The sequence below is a fragment of the Glossina fuscipes genome, unplaced genomic scaffold, assembly GCF_014805625.2.
Source record: "Glossina fuscipes isolate IAEA_lab_2018 unplaced genomic scaffold, Yale_Gfus_2 0, whole genome shotgun sequence".
In the NCBI taxonomy this organism is placed as follows: Eukaryota; Metazoa; Arthropoda; class Insecta; order Diptera; family Glossinidae; genus Glossina; species Glossina fuscipes.
The window spans coordinates 19445760-19465333 of NW_023998414.1; the positions used below are offsets into that span (position 1 = coordinate 19445760).

Sequence of the window (19574 nt, forward strand, 5' to 3'; positions counted from 1 at the left end):
ACTGTAATCTGATTATATGATAACAATTTTACGAAATATTATTATTTATTAAATATGGTAAGTTTTTCCATTTTTCACTTTTTTTTTTTTTTAACGTTTCTTTTCTTTCAACTCAATTAATTATTAAGAATATTTTACAATATTTTATATACAAGTTGTAATTGTGTTTATTATTACATCCAAATGGTAAAATGTGTACATTGTGTCACCTTTTGAAATCTATAATTGCAGTTGATCGAATAGTTGGTCAGTTCAGATCAAGAGATTGTGTGCGAGTGCAAATTTTGTTTAGATCGAGTTGACATTATTCACACAGTTCCAATTGCTTATTATTCGTACTCAGTAATCGGGAGTTTAAAAAGAGCTCTTAGTCTCTTAGGAAATGTGTGAGCAGTCCCAGCGGCCAAATACGCAGCTTCCGCATCGTTTACTATGGACGGGGCAATGGAAAAATTTGACCTTCAAAAGTGTATTAGGGGAAAAATGCTAATCGAAAAAACCGTTAGTACTATCATCCGCACTACTCGCATATAAGCTTTAAAATTGTTCTATCAGAATCAAAAAATTTGCAAAATCTGACATGGGCATACCATTGCAACACACAGGACTTGATACCAATGCAATATTTGACTTTATTAAGGCTGCTAAACTAACCATCTAATCTACGTTAAAAAAAGGAATACAAAAGAAAGACAAAATAGGCGATAAACTTAGTTACTAGAGCTCGTCCTAGAATTTATTTCTTTGGTCTAAATCGATTGTAATAATAATAATGATTAAAAATATCGAGTAAGGTTTGATTGATTCTAATTAACTTTAACCCTATGGGTTAAAATGACAGTAGCATTTTTAGAAAGGTGTTTACCTATCTAAGTAGAAGTTTTCGGCAGAATCAGCATGGTCTACTCTTAGCTTTAAGCTGTGGACATAACCGTTGCAGCAATTCATACCTTATGTAATCAATATCTAAATTAGAGCATTTTTAAAGCGTCCTAAATAATTCTGTTTATTGCGTGGAGAAATCCCCGTTTCATCATACAGTAGCTCAATAAAGTCTGCATACAGTCCGAAAAATTAAGGTTCCTCTTATAAAAGATTGCATTTATATAGGGTGAGGATTAAAAAAAAAAATTCTTAAGGAACTAAAACTTGTATTAAAAAACAATTCAGGATTTTTTTTTGGCATGGGATAAAATTATATATATAAAACCCAAAAAATATGCTACATAAATATGTTGTTTAAGTTCTCCTTCAGTAGTTTACAGTCAGTCGCAATGAACAAACAATTTTTCTTCTTTGCACAACTAGTTTCTTAAATATATGTAAGATTAATGGCGATCTGCACCAGGGGGAAGTGTGTATCTAAGTTCGATTTGAAAACGCAAACGAGATCTTCAAGCTTTTTGCCGCGCGTATAGGTGATTTGTCCTTTAATCTTGGCTGGATATATGCAACGTTGTCTTATGTATGTCGCAATGTCCTCAAACAAAGAGTGCATGTACCATGAACGTAATTGATTATCCAATTATGATTGATTATTCGTCACTCAAAAGGACATATACATGTAATATGCCAACTTGGTCACATATTTTTCATAAAGGTTCGAATTTATGAGCTCATAAAGCTGCATTAAGTAAAGAGCGGAAACGTGACGTTTGACAAAATTATTAAGAAACATCAATAAAAGTTCTCATTAATGGCACTGAACATCGTTGTAAAGCGATTTGATCGTTCGGCATATTGCAATCGCTGTGCTTGAATGCCGGAGACATCTAAGCTGCCTAATTTACTCGAAAAACAAGCGAGAAAGTTATGTTCTGTTCTTTCCGAATCTTTTGTATCCTAAAGACCACCTTTGTTCTAAGATAAACACAAAATTAAGCTTCGATGCTCTATAACGTTGGGTAGGTGAAACCTACTGTTAATGCGGTCTTGGACCGCATGCTGTAGGTATGTCTTTTGAACGATTTACCTCGTTTTCAATAGCAATCTGCTATGAAGAACCTCAAATTTTTTAAGAAGCGCTATGAATCCCGAATCTTCATTTTTGAGACATTTTATCGCAGACTTTTGAACATCTTTGGCCGCAGAATAAGCCAATTAAAGAAAGGGTCGGCTCTGTTAGAACATTTTACATTCACTTTAATTATTAACTGAGAGATCAATACACCTTTCTTATCCATTTATAATATATGCTGTGGGTAAATATTAAATCAAGGAATATGTTCGTAGCGTTTTCCGCAATAGGTGCCTTTCGAGTTGCGCACCTTTGCTAACAATTAACTCTGTCCGCAAAAAACTCAGTCATTTGGCAATTGAGACGAAGGTAATTGCGTTGCGAAAGTGAGTCAACAAAATTGTAAAAAATTTCACTATATTTTATAATCTCATTTTGATCAAAGCGATAACGCTTCGTAATCTAGCTGAAAACTTGGTGATAGCTGTAAAAAAGATTAACAAAGACTGCAACTTTTCATTCTATGAAAACTTTTTGCAAACGTTTTTACACGCCCGATTATAAGAAGCGGTTCGAGAAAATAGCGCAACTTTTGAGAGACATCCCGCTGAAGTGATATGAGAACATCATATCATATTCTTCGAGAGATCTATGAAACCGCTTAATCGGAGACAAAAACTGAATTGATGCGATGCTATGAAATTCTTTACATGCGGTGAGATTGGACAGGCCGCTTCAACTTGGACAGTCTTCTTCTGCTCTTAACAATTTATATGAGTTGTTAAAGAGGGCTATTGAGGTAAAGCATTTCGAATTGAAGCCAATGCCACACCATACACACCTTAAATACCTTTGCAAAGTAGCTTGGCCGTGACGCTTCTATGCATCAATCGCGCAGGCCTAACCTGTCAATTGTTTTACTCTCTTAATGTCCGACATGTGTATGCAAAAGTGCAACTGTCTTTAAAGTGGATTTTAGAAAATCACTTGATTCAGTTTTTCGCCCCCGAAAACCACGGATATTGCGATGATCCGGCAAAAGATCATCAGTCCAAGATTCAAGAAGATTTATTCAGAATAGTAGAAAAATATTTATGAACGCTATGAACTTTTTCTCTCGATCTATCGGCAAAGGGAAATGTCCGTAACTTTTATGCTGTCATCTAGTACGTTTTGTCTAATCGGTGATGGTATAAAAAGTCTCGAATAAAGATAAAGTTTCGTTTGTGACTGATATGGATTTTATTGCTATGATTTTCGGTATGCCTTCAGGCAAGTACTCATCTATATGTACGCGTGCTTGCTCGTGTGTATTTATGTATGTATGTATGTATGCATATAAATATATATATATATATATATGTGTTTCACCTTATCAGCGGTAAAATGACTAAAATGAACTCCCAACGGTGTATAAGCCTGCAAAACTTAAAAAGTTCATAACGTATATACCATTAGACGAACTCTTTTCAATAGACTTGAAGTGTATATAAATTTTCATTTATTAGAAATAGTAATCTAAAGTATTATAAAACTAATCATAATAACTAGCGATTTTATGAAATCTGTAATGCTTGAATAAACTTCAAGCAAGAATTGGTGTAATATTTGAAACATGACAGAAAAAAGAGACAAAAATCATGGATACTTTATTTAACAAATCCTGTACTAAAAAGGTGAGTGAAGACGAGTGAGTGATTGAAAAATCGAAAGTATGAAACTTTTTTGGTTTGACCACATGGTTGGCTTTTTTAAAGTTTTTTTGTCAAGTAAGTTCGATTTCGATCCTCATAGTCCGAATTGTAGCTCACTAAGAAAATTATATTCTTCTCATATGACGAAACATTTCTTGTTTTTGATACCCTGAGTAATAGTATTTCCACATTTCTTGAGTAATAATATTTTTACATTTTACAAATTGGTGTGAAAAGTTTAGACCGGCTAAGGCAATTTTTTGATGCTCCCGTCATATAGCCGTTAAAAAAATCATTTGTAAGGTGGTAGAAAATGCAACAAGCAATGCCGTGTCTTTGCAGTGTTTTTATGCCCTATATGTCAGTTTTGGTACAGGGTGTATTAGGCTCGTGCGGACGTACGTAACATTCAAAGGGTAAAATGGTTTAAGATGAATCCACCTATTATTATACCGAATAATTATCTAAATTAGTCTAAGCTTGTCCACCCATCTGTCCGTCGGTCTATCTAATGTTTGTTCAGGTATTTCTGTATTCAACCTAGAGGTCACAAATTTTTGAGATATATTGATGAAATTTCTTACACTGTTACACTCTCAATACACAAATAGGACCTATTTTGTTACGTCGTTATATGGAAAAGTTGCAGTATTCAAAATTTCTCGACAAAACTCGCTGAGCAATTGTACATTGACATTCGAAATTGGTATGAAAAATTTCTGGTTTGCTTGGGACAATTTTTTGAACCACCTCCCATATAATCGTTCCTACGGAAACTGAATTTATACATGGTAAAAAGATATAACTTGATATGTATATATATATACATATATGTAAATTGAAAAGTATCAAAAATTTAAGTTTACTAAATTTAGATCCCGTCCTGTTATGTTCTGGGCATCTTCCAATATTCGGTCTTTCATCGAAAGTATGGCTTTGCATGCAAAACGAACGAATAAGTGTACGAGGCGAAGTGGTGTAGGGTATCTAATGTCGGCCTTCTTTATTTACATGGTTCTTACTTATGTTTACATATTTATTATTTATTTATTCATTTTATTTCATTCATACTTCGAGGTTAGACAAAAACCATTAAAGCTTACGATACTTGATTGCTGTGTCTACCATAGGTGCAATAATAAAGTACAATAATATCGTTCCATTTCATGGAAAGATTGATACAGAGGAAGCAAGCTTAATATACACGACCTGCGAGCACTTACATAGATTAAGTTTTAAAAAAAAGGACAGCATTTCTCTACTTTGCGACGAGGGAAGCATCTGTCTTTTCAAAAAAATTTAGAAACGTCCGGAAAAACTGAAAAATAAATCAATCGATTCGAATCAAAGAAAGCAATATCTGAGAAGTAAGATGTCTCTGAAAATTGAATTTTTCCTTCAAGTAATTGAATTAAAGTGAAAATGGGCGACAGTTCGAAACACTTTATCACACTCATCAACATTTGGTATTATTTAGCGAAACTTGACAAATTATTTAATCAACATTTATCTCTCTTTTACCGAAACCACAAAAGTTCATTAATTTTATTGGATCGTTATTTTTAAAACATCTTCAACTTAACAGTTCATTGCTTTATTGTTGTTGTTGTTGTTGTAAATCAACAACTGAAGGGCAACACATTAGAGTTCACTATGTTCAGCAATAGTGGTGAATGAATCCAAAAAGTAACCTCACCTTATTCTATTTGGGTGGAAAAACTTATCTGTACATTAATCCGTGAGAAAATTTTTATATCTTTCTTCTACAAGCATATCGTTCATGTTGCAAGTCCATACATATTCTCCTTTCACTTTTATTCGATTTTATTGGAGATTACGTATAATCGTAATTAAATTGTTGTCTTTAATCTTACCTCCATTTCGTTTCAAAGATACACGTATAAAATTGCGTGGCCATAACTATTAAAATCGGACGATTATTGTAATGTTAACGAATGCCCTTTCACTTATGTCGAAGAGAAAGAAGATGAAAATTTTCATCGCGAAATTACTTTCGGCAATGAAGTGCCGTAAGAAATGCTATTTAGCCTATAAATATTGCGATCAAGCTAATGACGTCACTAGTTGGACAAATTCGATGTTTGAAATGGTGTGCATCTTGAAATCGACAAAAGCGTCAAATTACTGAGCAAGAACTTCATTACGATCTTATTCGGTTGAAAAATCGATTATTTACGGTTTAAAGTAATATCAGTCCAAGTAAATGGAAATTTATTTAGAAAACAATTTGTTTTGAAAAATGTCGCAACTTTTGGAGCGATTAATTATTAATTTGAAACTGCTTTTGCTGATATAAGCGAAAAAAATTTCTCACATCATAAGAGTTAAAAACAAGTGAGCCAAGTAATAGCCAGGCAAGGCTGACCCTTGGATACCCTACATTACTTCGCCTAGTGCAAATATTCACACGCTTTGGTAACCATTGTGGCAAAAACTACACGTTATTTTCATGCAAAGACCCACCTTTCATGAAACGCGGTACTATTGGAAGGTGTCCAAAACAGTACATGACGCAATTCATATTTAGTAAACTTAATTTATTGGAAAAACTAGAAAATGAACTCTCTCTCCCTACAAGCGTTTACTTCCATAATGACCCCTATAAATGTTAGGATCTAGGAAATAGATCTATCCAATCCAAATTTCCTGCCATTTAACTTTTTGCTAACTTGCTGCTAAAGATCAATTCTAACTACAAACTATTGCACATTAAATCTTTTCCTGAACAGCTTTTAGCATTCATGAGAAGTCATGTATAGAGTGAGGTTCACGAAAGTGATCTATATGTTTCAAATTTGGTTCACTTGATTTTTGTATCAAATTACTTTCGTGAACAAATTTTCATAATAAAGAAGATGAGGCCGCGTTGGAATAAAAAGGTTTATATTTTTTGATAATCTTTATATGTGATATTGTCCAAAAAAATAGACCTACGTGGTCATAATTTTATGAGTTTGATTTCTGTGTCAATTTACTATTCATCATGAAATGTTGAAGATTAGACCTTTTTACCATATAAAAATTTAGTCTTCATAAGCACGGTTATATAACAGGGGATTCAAAAAATTGCCTCAGCCGAAGCAAATTTTTTATACCGATTTAGAATATCGAAATATTATTAAAGAACGATTTTTGCAATTTTTTCCCTTATAACGACTTTTCAAAATAAGGCTGTATATGGGGAGTGGTCGAAAAAGTGTACCTATGAATAGAGTGCGCCGTTTGGCCACAATAGGTCGTCAGTGTAATTTTATCAAAATATCTCAAAAATTGCGACCTGTGGATGGAACGCAAAGACACATGGACAGACAGGCTTAGACTTACATTTAGAAAATAGCTCGAAATCGATCGGTATAATAAAAAGTAGTTTTATCGCAAGCTCTTCTGGATGTTACAAGCATTCGTACGAACTTAACATACCATATATGACAAGTGATGCAGGGTATAATGAGAAGAGTTCATTACAAATGTATGTAATGATTATTGCATCTTGTGCACATAAGAAAGCGCGTATAACACAAACATTTTTAGCAAGCGGTAAAAATAATGAAATACAAATACGACGGAGCACTCATTTATCTCAGTACAAAGTAATACTTTTTTAATAGACTTTTTAGAAGAAAAATTAAAAACAAAAAAAAAAAGACTATAATCACTTGAAGGCGAATCTTGAGCGCCTCTATATAGAAACGTCCACAAGTTGGAGAATTTGTTAATTTTTTTTTTTTAAGTTAAATGTATTTAAGAAATAGTTTGCAAGCATTTTGTAAATCCAACAATAAACAGATGAAAAAAGCGAAAAGTATTGCTCATAAGAACACAAGGAAAGTATATGGATGGACAAATTCGTAGATGACTAGGCGAATAGATTGAGAAGTGGATAAGGGAACAAGTGAGAAGGAGTAGAAAGGCAAGCGAACAGTTAAAAGCTAAGTAAGCGAATTGTTTCGAGGCGCGCAAATAAACGGGCGAACAACTAAAAGGGTATAGAAACGCATTTATGGGCACGAAATAGACATTGACAGAGGGAAGCGCAGTGCAGATAGGCGTGGGGAATAAGTCATTAGGTCACCTGTACATAAATTTAAAGGTGTGCTTATAATTAAGCCAAGCTGTAAACAAGTGACCCAAGATTCCAAAAAAATGAAAAAAAAAAGGTTGCGGAATTAGCTTAATAGCTTCCGATTTTCGCTTAGATCGACAACAAATCTATCTTATGGAACTTGTTCGATCGCATTACTTTAAGGCGCTCGCTTCCGAATGAAATACGTTGGCTAATTAAATTTCATTCAACTAAAATTGCCTCAAAATTTGCGAAACACGTATCTCCACATTAGCACGCTACGTAGTTACAATTGCTTTGAGCTTGCTTGAGAGCTTTTCGACCCTTTGCTTTCAAGCTAACGAATCAACTTTTCCTCCTTACATATAATTTTTGTCCACACGTTTATACGTTGCAAACGAAACGATAAAATTAATACAGAATCTTCTAATAGTTGTGTATAAAAAAAGAATTTCTTATTATTTTGTAATAATATAGACTGAGCGTGAGCGGGAGAGAGAAAGAAAAGAAACGGCAGAAGCAAGCAAAACATCACCGATTGATGTTTAAGTTAAGATCAATATCAGGTTTAGTAAGCTTTTGACTCAAATTGCGAATGTACGCGAAAACGGCATAAAAGCGTAATTGAATACAGTTTCTCATATTTAACGTGTAATTGTGTAAAATATAATGTTAATTAAAAAATTTCAAAAAAATATATATAAAAAATTTTATGATTTTTCCGAGTATGGATGGATGGATAATAACAATATTTTATGAAAAAAATAAATTATTTCAAACTAGATATATATATGTATAAACATTTAATATGTATCTTAGTTATTGCAAAAAACCAGGACTAAAAGACGTTAATTACGTGCAATGGGATGCAGAGTTAACATTTCTTATATATAGTGTGTGGCATTCGAATTTTGAAAATTTAAAACATTTGGCAAAAATGGCATGGTCCGCCAGTCTGCAGTTATTCACATAACGAGTTTTCAAAATAATAATGTTATATGGGTAGTGATCGAGAAAGTAGTCCGATTTGAATTATTTTCAATAGGTCTTGTTCTTGGGCGAAAACATCTCAGTGTCATAAATTTGATCGAAATATCTCAAAAATTGTGACCTGCAGGTTGAATGCAAGAAAACAAGACAGCCAGACGGACGGACGGACAGATAAATTTAGATCGATTCAGAAACTGATTCCTAATCGATCGGTATAATAAAAGGTGGGCGTACATCAAGTCCTTCTGGATGTTGCATACATACGCACAATCTTAATATACCGCAATATAGGCCATAAGTGGTGCAAGATATAATGAAAACGTACTAATACATGGATTTGTACGTTAACAATAAATAACTAAGGATAGTGGTTCACGATTTTTCTTATTCCGTTGGCAATTATTTGACCTCTGACTCTGTATTTACCAAAATCATGCAAAGCTCACTTCAAAATGGTTCCGATCGCTCGTATTGAGTGAAAAATGCTGAGATTTTTGCTTATTTACCTTGTATTCTAGGTAGGATAAATGAAACGTGAATAGAAGAAGTAAAGAATTGTCCAAAAATAAATTCATATTCAAGCGTGTCACATATTCATCTGTTCTATGTGTTTCAAAATGGCATTCATCTTTCAAAGGGATCGAAATTCACGTCTAAATTGAATAACAGATTCGATCGGGGCTAAGAATTGACTGCGGAGTGTCAATCATCTTTATATCACGTGTCAATCTGCCAAAACGAAACTAAATTATGGTACAGCATAAAGTTGATCAACATACATACATCTGCGATAAATATATGTAATGATAGGGTGGATGAGTTGTCCCTTTGAAATAAGTAACTTCTGACATTCCTCCGTCAGTCTATGTAACTTGGGCTTGTGTACTGGAACATTAATTAGGGCATTCTTTATTGATTGATTTAACAAAAAAAATTTCAAAATCGACGGCAGAGATTGGATTGATATAATAATCGAGTCAGTCACTCTAGACTACGTGATCTTTCTTTCACGATGAATAGGATGCGATTGTAAAGGACTTGATTAATTTCATCGTTTCATTAAAGAGTTTCAATCAAGTCAACGGTCTTTTGCAACATTGTTTTTTCTAATTCAATAAAGCATTTTATTACAGATGAGTTTGGAGATCATTTTTTATGGGAGGATTACCGTTCAAAATTAGTAAATGTGATCATATTGTCAAAGATCAGTCGATATGACCTTTCTTCTCATCTAAAACTTATCCTTAACGATTAGAAAAAGATTGATATTAAATTCTCTTATGCCGTAGATAGGTGTAAAACGATTTTATTCCTCTCATCTTAATCAGCGTAGTTGGTTTTGCTCTCAGGCTAGGCTTTGTTAGTTTTGGGCACATTGGTTTATTATTATATTATGGTATCTGAGCTTACCTTGACTTTGGGCATAGTCATCTTAACTTAATCCAATTACTTATGTTCATTTTTTGTACGTGAAATCCCAGTAGGCGTCCATCATTGAATTGCACGAGCTTACCTTGACCCGTGCAGTCATTTTAACTTAACCTAATCAGATTCATTCATTTATTGCTCATTTATATAACTATTCTGGATACAATAACAAAATAATAACATACAATGATGATGATGATGATGATGATGACAATGATGATGATGATGATGATGATAATGATGATGATGATGATGATGATGATGATGATGATGACTTCTTGCAACTGTGTATGATTCAAAGTGTTAATTAAAAGTCCATAAAAATCGTTTAAAATGTGCAATTCAATAAACAAATGTGAATCGAAGTAAATAAATGGAAGATTATAACCGATGTGTGTATGGATGATGACGTTTTTACCTGCTCATAGAATAACAACAACAACCATTGTTTGCTATTATACTGGACCGAATTTCTCAGCATAGCGTAGCGTATGTTGTGCTAATGAATAAAAATATAAATTAATATTTATGTATGCATGAGTTTGAGAAAAAGAAAAAAAAGAAAAGAAAGAACAAGACAACAAGTTATAATGTTTACCGGCAAATTTGGTTAAATAGGACAGAAGCCACTTTTATAAAGGCAAAAAAGCTATATATATATATATATATATTGATTCGGATATATATTCGGATTACAAATAAATAGTATCGTTCATATTTAATGTTTAATTGCTTATGTTATGTTTATGTAAATTTGCCAAGAATTACTACAAATGCGACGTCTAACGCGTTCAAAAAATAAGCGGGAATTTTTCGAAGAAATCAAAATTCTATATAAGAAAATTTGTTTTTTTTTTGTAAATTGTGGAAGTAAAACAAAATTTTTTTATTCTACGATATGAATTTTATCGCACGACCCGATCATTTAGGGAGCTATAGGCGAGTTGATTGTAATCCTTGTGGCTTACCATTATGCCATAAGCCTGAAAACGGCAATTATGTTAAGACCAGCTTATCATGGAAATGGCATAAGGTAATTACAATGTTTTCATAGCTCGTAAGATCTCTCTCTCTCTCTCTCTCTCTCTCTCTCTCTCTCTCGTATTGCGAAAAACTTGAATGAAAAACTTTCATTCATTTTTTATTTTTACAGGGCTCTCGTGTTAGCACTGTCAACGATTGGCTGCAAATTAAAATTGGCGGCAATGACGAAGACAAAAAGAAGAAACGTCGGCAAGAAGCGAATCGCATAAAATCCACAAAATATACTTTTATAACATTTCTGCCTCAGAATTTATTGGAACAATTTCGGCGTATAGCGAACTTCTATTTTCTAGCTATGACCACAATATCTTTATTAATTGGTGAGTAGAAGATAAAATTATTAAATAACAAATTAAAACGTTACAATCGAAAAAGACCGACCGCGATATACTCTGCCGTAGTTTGCTTATCATTGATATAAGGTTAAGGCCTCTTAATAGAAATTATGAAAGAGACGTTTTGAAAAAGTCAAACCGTCAAACGAAGTAATCCAAATTTGGATAATACTTTTGAAAATAGGTTCCGTTTCACAGAAATTTTTCATATGCCTATCGTAGACATTGTAATCCGTTATAAGAGGCCTTAATGGCTTCGATTGCCTTTGATTGTCGAAATATTGATTTTCAGCGATTTTTGCGGGGAAATATAATATTAAAAATGCGTAAATTGTTTTCTTTTAACAGTTTTTGCAAAACTTTGCTGTCTATATATGGGAAGTAGTCCAGCTTTGCAGTAGTGTTTTTCCTCTTTCACCTAAAACATTTTAGTGCGTCAAATTTCATTAAAACTTGCCAAGATACACGCACAGACTTTATATGGATCGAGGGACCGAGACGATTTAAATCGATTCATAAAAACATCCTGCATCCTGCGCGTTGCATAAGTCTTCCCAAACTATATATGGAGTCTTCCCTCTCTCTACTGATTAAGTGTATGGCGTCTGCTGCTTCATCTTCTCAAAGATCTCTTTTTTGAAAAGAATCGGAAGCATCGGAAGTTTTTCAAGCATATAGATATCTGTTGTTTGTAGTATCACGATTTTGCAGTTTCTCGCACATCATTGCTTCTTCGATAGTTCAAGTCATATGGTAGCTTCAATTTATATCATTCCGCAATAACCCTATATACCTGAGTTAACTATATGCGTTTAAATTGACGCTTCGGGTACATTACTTTCAGCCGACTGAAGAGATAAATCGAAAATATCGAAAAATGTTTCCATTTTAGGCGAGAGTAGACAGATAGATGGCATGTCAATGAAAACAGGAAGAAGAAGATATTGGTAGGAAGAGAACTAATATAATGAGTGAGTGTTTAATGGAAAAGTCGTATTAGCTTTCATTCGCGCAATTGCATTTAGAAGTAGGCGTATTTAAGTGACACGCCTACAATCCAAAAATTTTATATATAAGTTGAACAAGATTTTTTAAAGATTTCGAAAGCAAATGATTTTTAGGCGTGGTCTGGAATGGTTAATCAGCAAACTGTGCTCGCTGCATAGAGCATCCATGGAAACGTTTATCACGGCCAAGGTTATTATTAATATTTAGCCTATAACTGAGTGATTTTCAATTGTAAAATTTTCACACATGCATGAATGAATATAGGCTGGAAAAAAAAAAAAACAACTAAATTGCAAACATGTGTAAATTTAATTTGTGTACCGTTAAATACTTCCTATTGTCCAGCGATCGTATCTTGAATTTCAGTGAAAGATTTTTCAATAATAAACAGCTTCGTTTGCGATGATTGTTTTTTTTTTTTTTTTTTTTTTTTTTTTGTAAAAAATAATGGGAATTCTTTTTTCGTTATTTTGCGATTTTATGATCGTCACATTAATGAAATGTGACGTTCGTGACATTTAGTGAGACTGTTTTAACGAGCACTTTATCGATCAACAGCTTGTTGCCATTGAATTATTTATTTGTTTAATTAAAATTCGATTAAATATAATGAATATATATTGTATCCGATCCGAGCATATACGATCAATTTTCTAGTTTCTAATAAATGGTTTTATTAAATATGTTCTTGTAATTACAGATACTCCGGTATCGCCGATGACATCATTGCTGCCATTGGTATTTGTAGTCGCTGTAACAGCGGCGAAACAAGGTTATGAAGATTTTCTACGCTATAAAACCGATAATATAATTAATCGATCACCCGGTAATTGTCCGATAGACATAACTCAATTGATTAACTTTAATAAAAATTACTTATCTTCTATCACTTGTTCCAGTTACGGTTATTATGAGAGGTATTGAAAGAACCATTCAATCACAATATGTGCAGCCAGGCGATCTGGTTGTAGTGGAACGCGATTGTGATGTACCTTGCGATTTAGTTTTAATGCGTTCTTCTGATCCTCATGGCAAATGCTTTATAACTACCGCTAATCTTGATGGTGAATCAAATTTGAAAACTTTAATGGTACCCCGGGACTTACCCACCATGGATCTGGATAAACTGCATAAATTGGGAATAATTGAATGCGAAAATTCCAAAACGGATTTATATAGTTTCAATGGCAAAATTGAACTTGCCGGTCCCGAGGGAAAAGTCTTACCACTTTCGGCTGAAAACCTTTTATTGCGTGGCTCGAGAGTGAAAAATACCGAATGCGTGATCGGGTGTGCGGTTTATACCGGCATGACTACCAAACTACAATTGAATTCTAGGCGTACCCGCCATAAAATTTCTTCTTGCGAAATGTTTATCAATAGATTTTTAATATTCATCTTAATAATTCTGATAGGCATAGTGACGTTATTGTATTTCCTGAAACGATACAATGAAATTTTTGTTGTACCGTACCTGGATTATTTGGGTCCGCCAGCAGATGTGTATAGTGTCAAGCAATTTTTGCAAGATTATCTTTCATTTTTGATACTCTTCAACTATCTGATACCGATTTCGCTCTATGTTACAATTGAAATGCATCGAGTCCTGGGTGGCCTGTTTATGGAGTGGGATTTGCAATTGTACGATGAGTCAAACGATCAACCGTGCATTGTAAACACTTCGAATTTAAATGAAGAGCTGGGCCAAATTAATATACTGTTTTCGGATAAAACCGGTACTCTGACGAAAAACGAAATGATCTTTCAGCAATGCTCGATAGCTGGTAAAAAATTTAAATACAAAAAGACCCGCTTACAAGAGGAGAGATCGCTAGAACAAATTGATATAAATAAATTTAATGTGAGTGTAGATTGGAGGGACTAACGGAAAATTATATTAAATTTTTTTTTTTTAAATTATTCTCTCTTTCGTAGAAAGATCAGAAAATCTTTTTCCAGGCCTTAACAATTTGCCATACAGTTCAAGTGGCTGGCAGTGATAACAATTCGAATGCGAATGCGTCTCAGATCAGCTTGCAACAAGCGAATTCGGCTGCGTCGTGTACAAATGTTTATACGATAGGCGATATAACCGAAGAAAGTTATCATTCTAGTCAACAAAGCGATGTTAACGCCATGGAAACTTCGTTAACGATAGACCCAAGTGGCGTGCAAGCGATTTCATCAACTACCTCCGACGTTAATCCTTTGCTAAGTGATATGAACAAAATGGAAAGACGTAAGAGACCCATCATAATTAAAAGAAGTCCAAATTTTACTCGTCCTTCGGTCCGAGTTCATCCGATGTCTCTCGCCTTAAACAATTTAAATATTCAATCGTCTGTGCACAATTTTAAGGGTGGAGGTCGTCCTATATCGTTACAATTTCAACGTTCAACCTCTGAAATAGATTTACCCGAACGTAGTACGGCAGCTAGTAATATAACCGATATTAATAGTTCTGCAAGACGAGTTCTTCAACATGGCCATCGTCGAACACAATCATATGGCACTCCCACGGCATATATTATGCAAACACAAGGTACGTTTAAGAATACCTACGGTAATCATTAAAGATTTATTGACAAATTTTGTTTTTAAAGCTAGTTCTGTGGTATATCGTTCGCCTAGCACTAGGTCACGTGAATCTTATGCCGCTCCAAACTTTCAAAGGCAACCAACTTTATTATTACGAGCCGAATCGCAAAGAAGGAAAAATGAAATCGCTACCGTAGTGAGGTAAAGCATTAAATTATGTTATTACCAGTAAGTAAAACTAAGACACCAATGCGTCATACTCATGTTTTTTTCTCGCGTCTTTTGCAGCTCTTTAGATTACCAAGCCTCAAGTCCTGATGAGAAAGCTTTAGTAGAAGCGTGCGCTTATTTAGGTTTGGTTTATATGGGTGACGACGATGACCTACTGCGCATACGAATCGCGCCGCCCCATTTGGACTATTCACGAGCGTTCCATGCGAATAAAAGTTACGAGGAATTACGTTTTATTCGGTTACATATACTAGAATTTACTTCCGATCGGAAGCGTATGAGTGTTATAGTCAAGGACGAGAAAGGTGATAAATGGATTTATTGTAAAGGTGCCGAAAGCTACGTGTTTCCGCTGTGCGATAGAAATTCTCAAGACATGATTGCTAAAACCGATGCCCATATAAGTGATTTCTCTCGTCTGGGTTTGCGTACTTTAGCGGTCGCACGTAAAAAACTTACCGAAAGCGAATATCGACAATTTCTGCAAAAGCTAAACGAAGCCAATAATTCCTTGGAGGGCAGAAAAGAATTAAGTGAAAAGTGTTATGCCAATATCGAAAATAGTAAGTAAGACTAGCGTAGATATACTCCCTGCCACTTACAGTAGTTATAGTATAAGCCTTATACACTTCATCACTTGTCAGCTTTGTCCGTATGTGTGCAACTCCCCTAACACTGAATATGGGCATTTTGATGTATTAAATGAATTCGGAAAATTTAGATGAAGTGAGACCATTTTTTTGAAATCCCTCTCATATAAAAACTCTTACAAGAAATTCGCCTTTGCAAAGCAATAAGATCGAACTTTAAGTAGTTTGTGAAAAAAATTAGCGTAGAAAAGCGATTTGGCATATAAATGTACTATAGAACGTTTGGATTAGATGGATCTATTTTTCGGATTCCTTCTCTGATCAAATTTTTTGGTATTTTATTTTGAAAGCTCAGAAGTTCAGAATTATATTAATCAAAGTATTGAAGGGTATTTAATAGTCGACCTTGCACAACAAAAACGATTTAATCCCTCTTTCTATTGTATTTTAGATCTCGAGTTATTGGGTGCTACGGCCGTAGAAGATGCCTTGCAGGACGATGTGGCCGATACTTTGATTTCTCTACAAAAGGCTGGCATTAAAATTTGGGTTCTTACAGGCGATAAAGTGGAGACAGCTTTAAATATAGCATTAGCCTGCGGTCATGTCCCGTCCGATGCTCTAAAATATTTTATAGTCGAATGCAGGCGTAAAGATGACATGCTATTGCATTTAAATATTTTAGATCGTGAAATTATTTTCGGTATGGGCCGTGAATGTGTTTTGCTCATTGATGGCAAAAGTTTAACAACAGCTTTAAATGATACACCTATTGAATTTCGCGATGTAGCTATTAAATGTACGGCAGTTCTCTGCTGCCGATTAAGTCCTTTGCAAAAAAGTGAAGTTGTCTCGCTGATTAAAACATCGCCGCGAAATTATAATACCGCTGCTATCGGTGATGGCGCCAACGATGTATCTATGATCCAAGAAGCTCATGTCGGTATTGGAATTATTGGTAAAGAGGGTCGTCAAGCAGCCTGTTGTTCGGATTTCGCTTTAGCAAAATTTTGCATGTTAAAACGATTGGTCTTGGTTCATGGTCATTATCATACTACGCGCTTAACACTTTTGGTTCTGTACTTTTTTTATAAAAACATTTTCTTTATGGGTATTATGTTCCTGTTTCAATTTCATACATTATTCTCATCCGTATCGGTCTACGATTCGTTATTTTTAACGCTGTACAATGTGATGTATACGTCGCTGCCAATATTCTTTATATCGCTAACTGAAAAATCCCACACGGAGCAGACGTTAATGAGGTAAGAATCTAATATATAGACGTGTTTGATATTAATTGAAATCAAAGATCAGGTTATTAGGAGAGATAATCGTTTCGTTTTCGATGTTGCTATTAATTCATAAAAATAATAAAAAAAAAAAATAGCCTTTTATAAATATTACGGACAGAATAACAAAAATCAATCAAAAAAAATTATTCTCTTTTTTTGCACACAGTCAACCCGAGTTGTATCGGAAGAATGTTGATAATAAGAATTTACGTTGGCCCTATTTTATCCGATGGATATTGCATGCCGTTTACCACGCACTGATATGCTTTTATTTTACTGTCAACGTCTTCTCCGCCAATGATATTCTCCTGAATGTCGGTCAAACGGTTGAATTCTCTTGCTTTGGCACCCTGCTAATGCAATTGGTGGTTATTGTCAGCAATTTAAAGCTATGGCTAGAATCCAAATACCTCACTTATTGGTACATATTCACAATAATTGGTTCGATAATCTCTTTCATGATGACAACACTTGTCTATAACATTATTGATATGTAAGTAAAGTCAAGAAAATAATAAAAAAAAAAAAAATAGATTTTCTTTTTAAATCACAATTTTATCCTTAACTTTCTAATACGAACTTTCAGACGCTACGATACAGATATATATTGGTCCTATAACAAATTACTCAGCTCGTTACCGATCTGGCTTTTTTGCTTACTTATCACGATTGTTTGTTTGCTGCCCGACTTCACAATTCGCGTGCTAAAGCAGGCTTTCAATATACCCAACCGTAGCCTGTTTCCCGGCAAGGAACGTTTGCGTTTGTTGCAGCTGACAGGTGGAAAAGTTGAAATAACCCGTCTTTAAGTCACAAAGTATCATTAAAAAAGTATTATGCTTTCTTCCTTTTCCTCTATTATATAAAATTATCTATTATGTAATCATTAAGTACATGTAAGAAGCTTAAGTGTTTTGATATTTTAATCAATAATTATCATAGAAATCACTTTCTGTTGTGCCAAAAATATTAGTTAATTAATTTGTTTTAATTTTTTGTTTCTTATGCAAATAGTTTTTTTGTCTTTTTTTTTTTTTTTTTTTTGTAAGACTTAGTTGTTATTTATTTTTTACGTATCAGCAATAAGTATTAAAAGTTTAATAGTCATTAGCCGCGTAAAGCTTAATGAAATAAAAGCCATTAACAATAAAAAAAAACTCATTTTCTGGTCAATTTTCCGTTAAAGACAGATGGAGCAAGTCCTTTTTATGATTTTCAAATATTTTTTTGTCAAATTGAATCAAGAACATATTGTTTTGAGACAATCGCAACAACAGGCCGATAAACGCAGGAAGAGATAGATGAGACTACATTCATTATCTCGGTTAAGATGATAGCTCTCATGACAGTACGTCTGAGTCATGCACGAAGGTGAACGAGGGCATATCCTCTGTTGATAGCTTTCATACCCATCGATGCAGCATGCGTCTATCCGTCTGCCCAACTGTGTAGTAGCAGTCGTAAAGAATCTGTTAAAGGCGATCATTGATTCACTTCAAAATGGTCATTGTCTAGGATATGACAGCAATCGATCAAAGTAGGCACTAAGCAGAGCAATATATGGTAAAACTTTCGAAACGAAAAGATTAAACAAATTTGCAGTCAGTTTAGTAGATGAAATTTTTATTAAAAGCCGGCTGTGTTTTACATATAAATAGAATGAACAATGGAAAAAACAGTGTCCTCTAAAGCAATAATGCTTGTGGCAATTATTAGCTATAGAAATCGAAAAGATGGACACTTTTAAGTCAAAAAAATTTCTGCATGTATTCTATGGAAAAACGGGAAACATTTTCGTGCCGACCTAATATTATGGAGGAGTGATACTTTTAGAAGGAGACGTCTGTCACCCATTGTTAATCTGATTTGTGAAATTTGCTCAAGAATATGTGCGTTTGTGTGGGTTAAGTTTTTAGTTGACGTTTAAACTTGTTGAGATTTAAAGCATTTCAGCGAGCAATCAAGCACGGACAGCTAGACGAGGCCACAGCACATGACGCAAGCACAAATTGGCATAACTTCGTTCTCCTGTTGAGTACGAAATGCAAAAAAAAAAAAAAAAAAAAAACCGCTAACATTCGTTTTACCATAAATGAAATGCAAATGAAAATCATATTTGCATATAACAATATTATATATTATATAAGTCATGTAATTAATTAATATGGAAATGATATGAAGCGAAATATTACTTTTTTCATAGGTTGTTAATGACACCTAAACAAAAGCTTAGTTCCGTTGGGTCGATACGATATATATTCACTCTCTAATATAAATTTATGATCTTGGGTTTTTTTTTTTTTTTTTCTCTTTTTGTTATGGAATACGTGCCAGTGAAGCAATCGAAAGTACTGGTAGTTATTTATCTGGTTTAAAAATC

The 19574-nt window shown here is 33.9% G+C and overlaps 1 protein-coding gene across 3 annotated transcripts; it reads left to right on the forward strand.

The window, feature by feature from the left end:
- The first annotated feature begins 17 nt into the window (after nucleotides 1-17).
- Nucleotides 18-18216, forward strand: LOC119641160 (probable phospholipid-transporting ATPase IF). 3 transcript variants are annotated; one of them, XM_038039691.1, is made up of 10 exons: nucleotides 18-57; nucleotides 11307-11517; nucleotides 13241-13366; nucleotides 13440-14401; nucleotides 14476-15082; nucleotides 15144-15279; nucleotides 15367-15872; nucleotides 16351-17164; nucleotides 17361-17687; nucleotides 17781-18215. In XM_038039691.1, exons 1-10 carry the CDS (start codon nucleotides 55-57, stop codon nucleotides 18001-18003), a joined length of 3915 nt encoding a protein of 1304 aa, XP_037895619.1. In that variant the 5' UTR covers nucleotides 18-54; the 3' UTR covers nucleotides 18004-18215. The 3 variants fall into 3 exon arrangements, with proteins under 3 accessions (XP_037895619.1, XP_037895612.1, XP_037895603.1); XM_038039684.1 differs by lacking the exon at nucleotides 18-57 and adding an exon at nucleotides 3540-3633 and having other exon boundaries at nucleotides 17781-18216; XM_038039675.1 differs by lacking the exon at nucleotides 18-57 and adding an exon at nucleotides 10808-11186 and having other exon boundaries at nucleotides 17781-18216.
- The last annotated feature ends 1358 nt before the right edge of the window (nucleotides 18217-19574 follow it).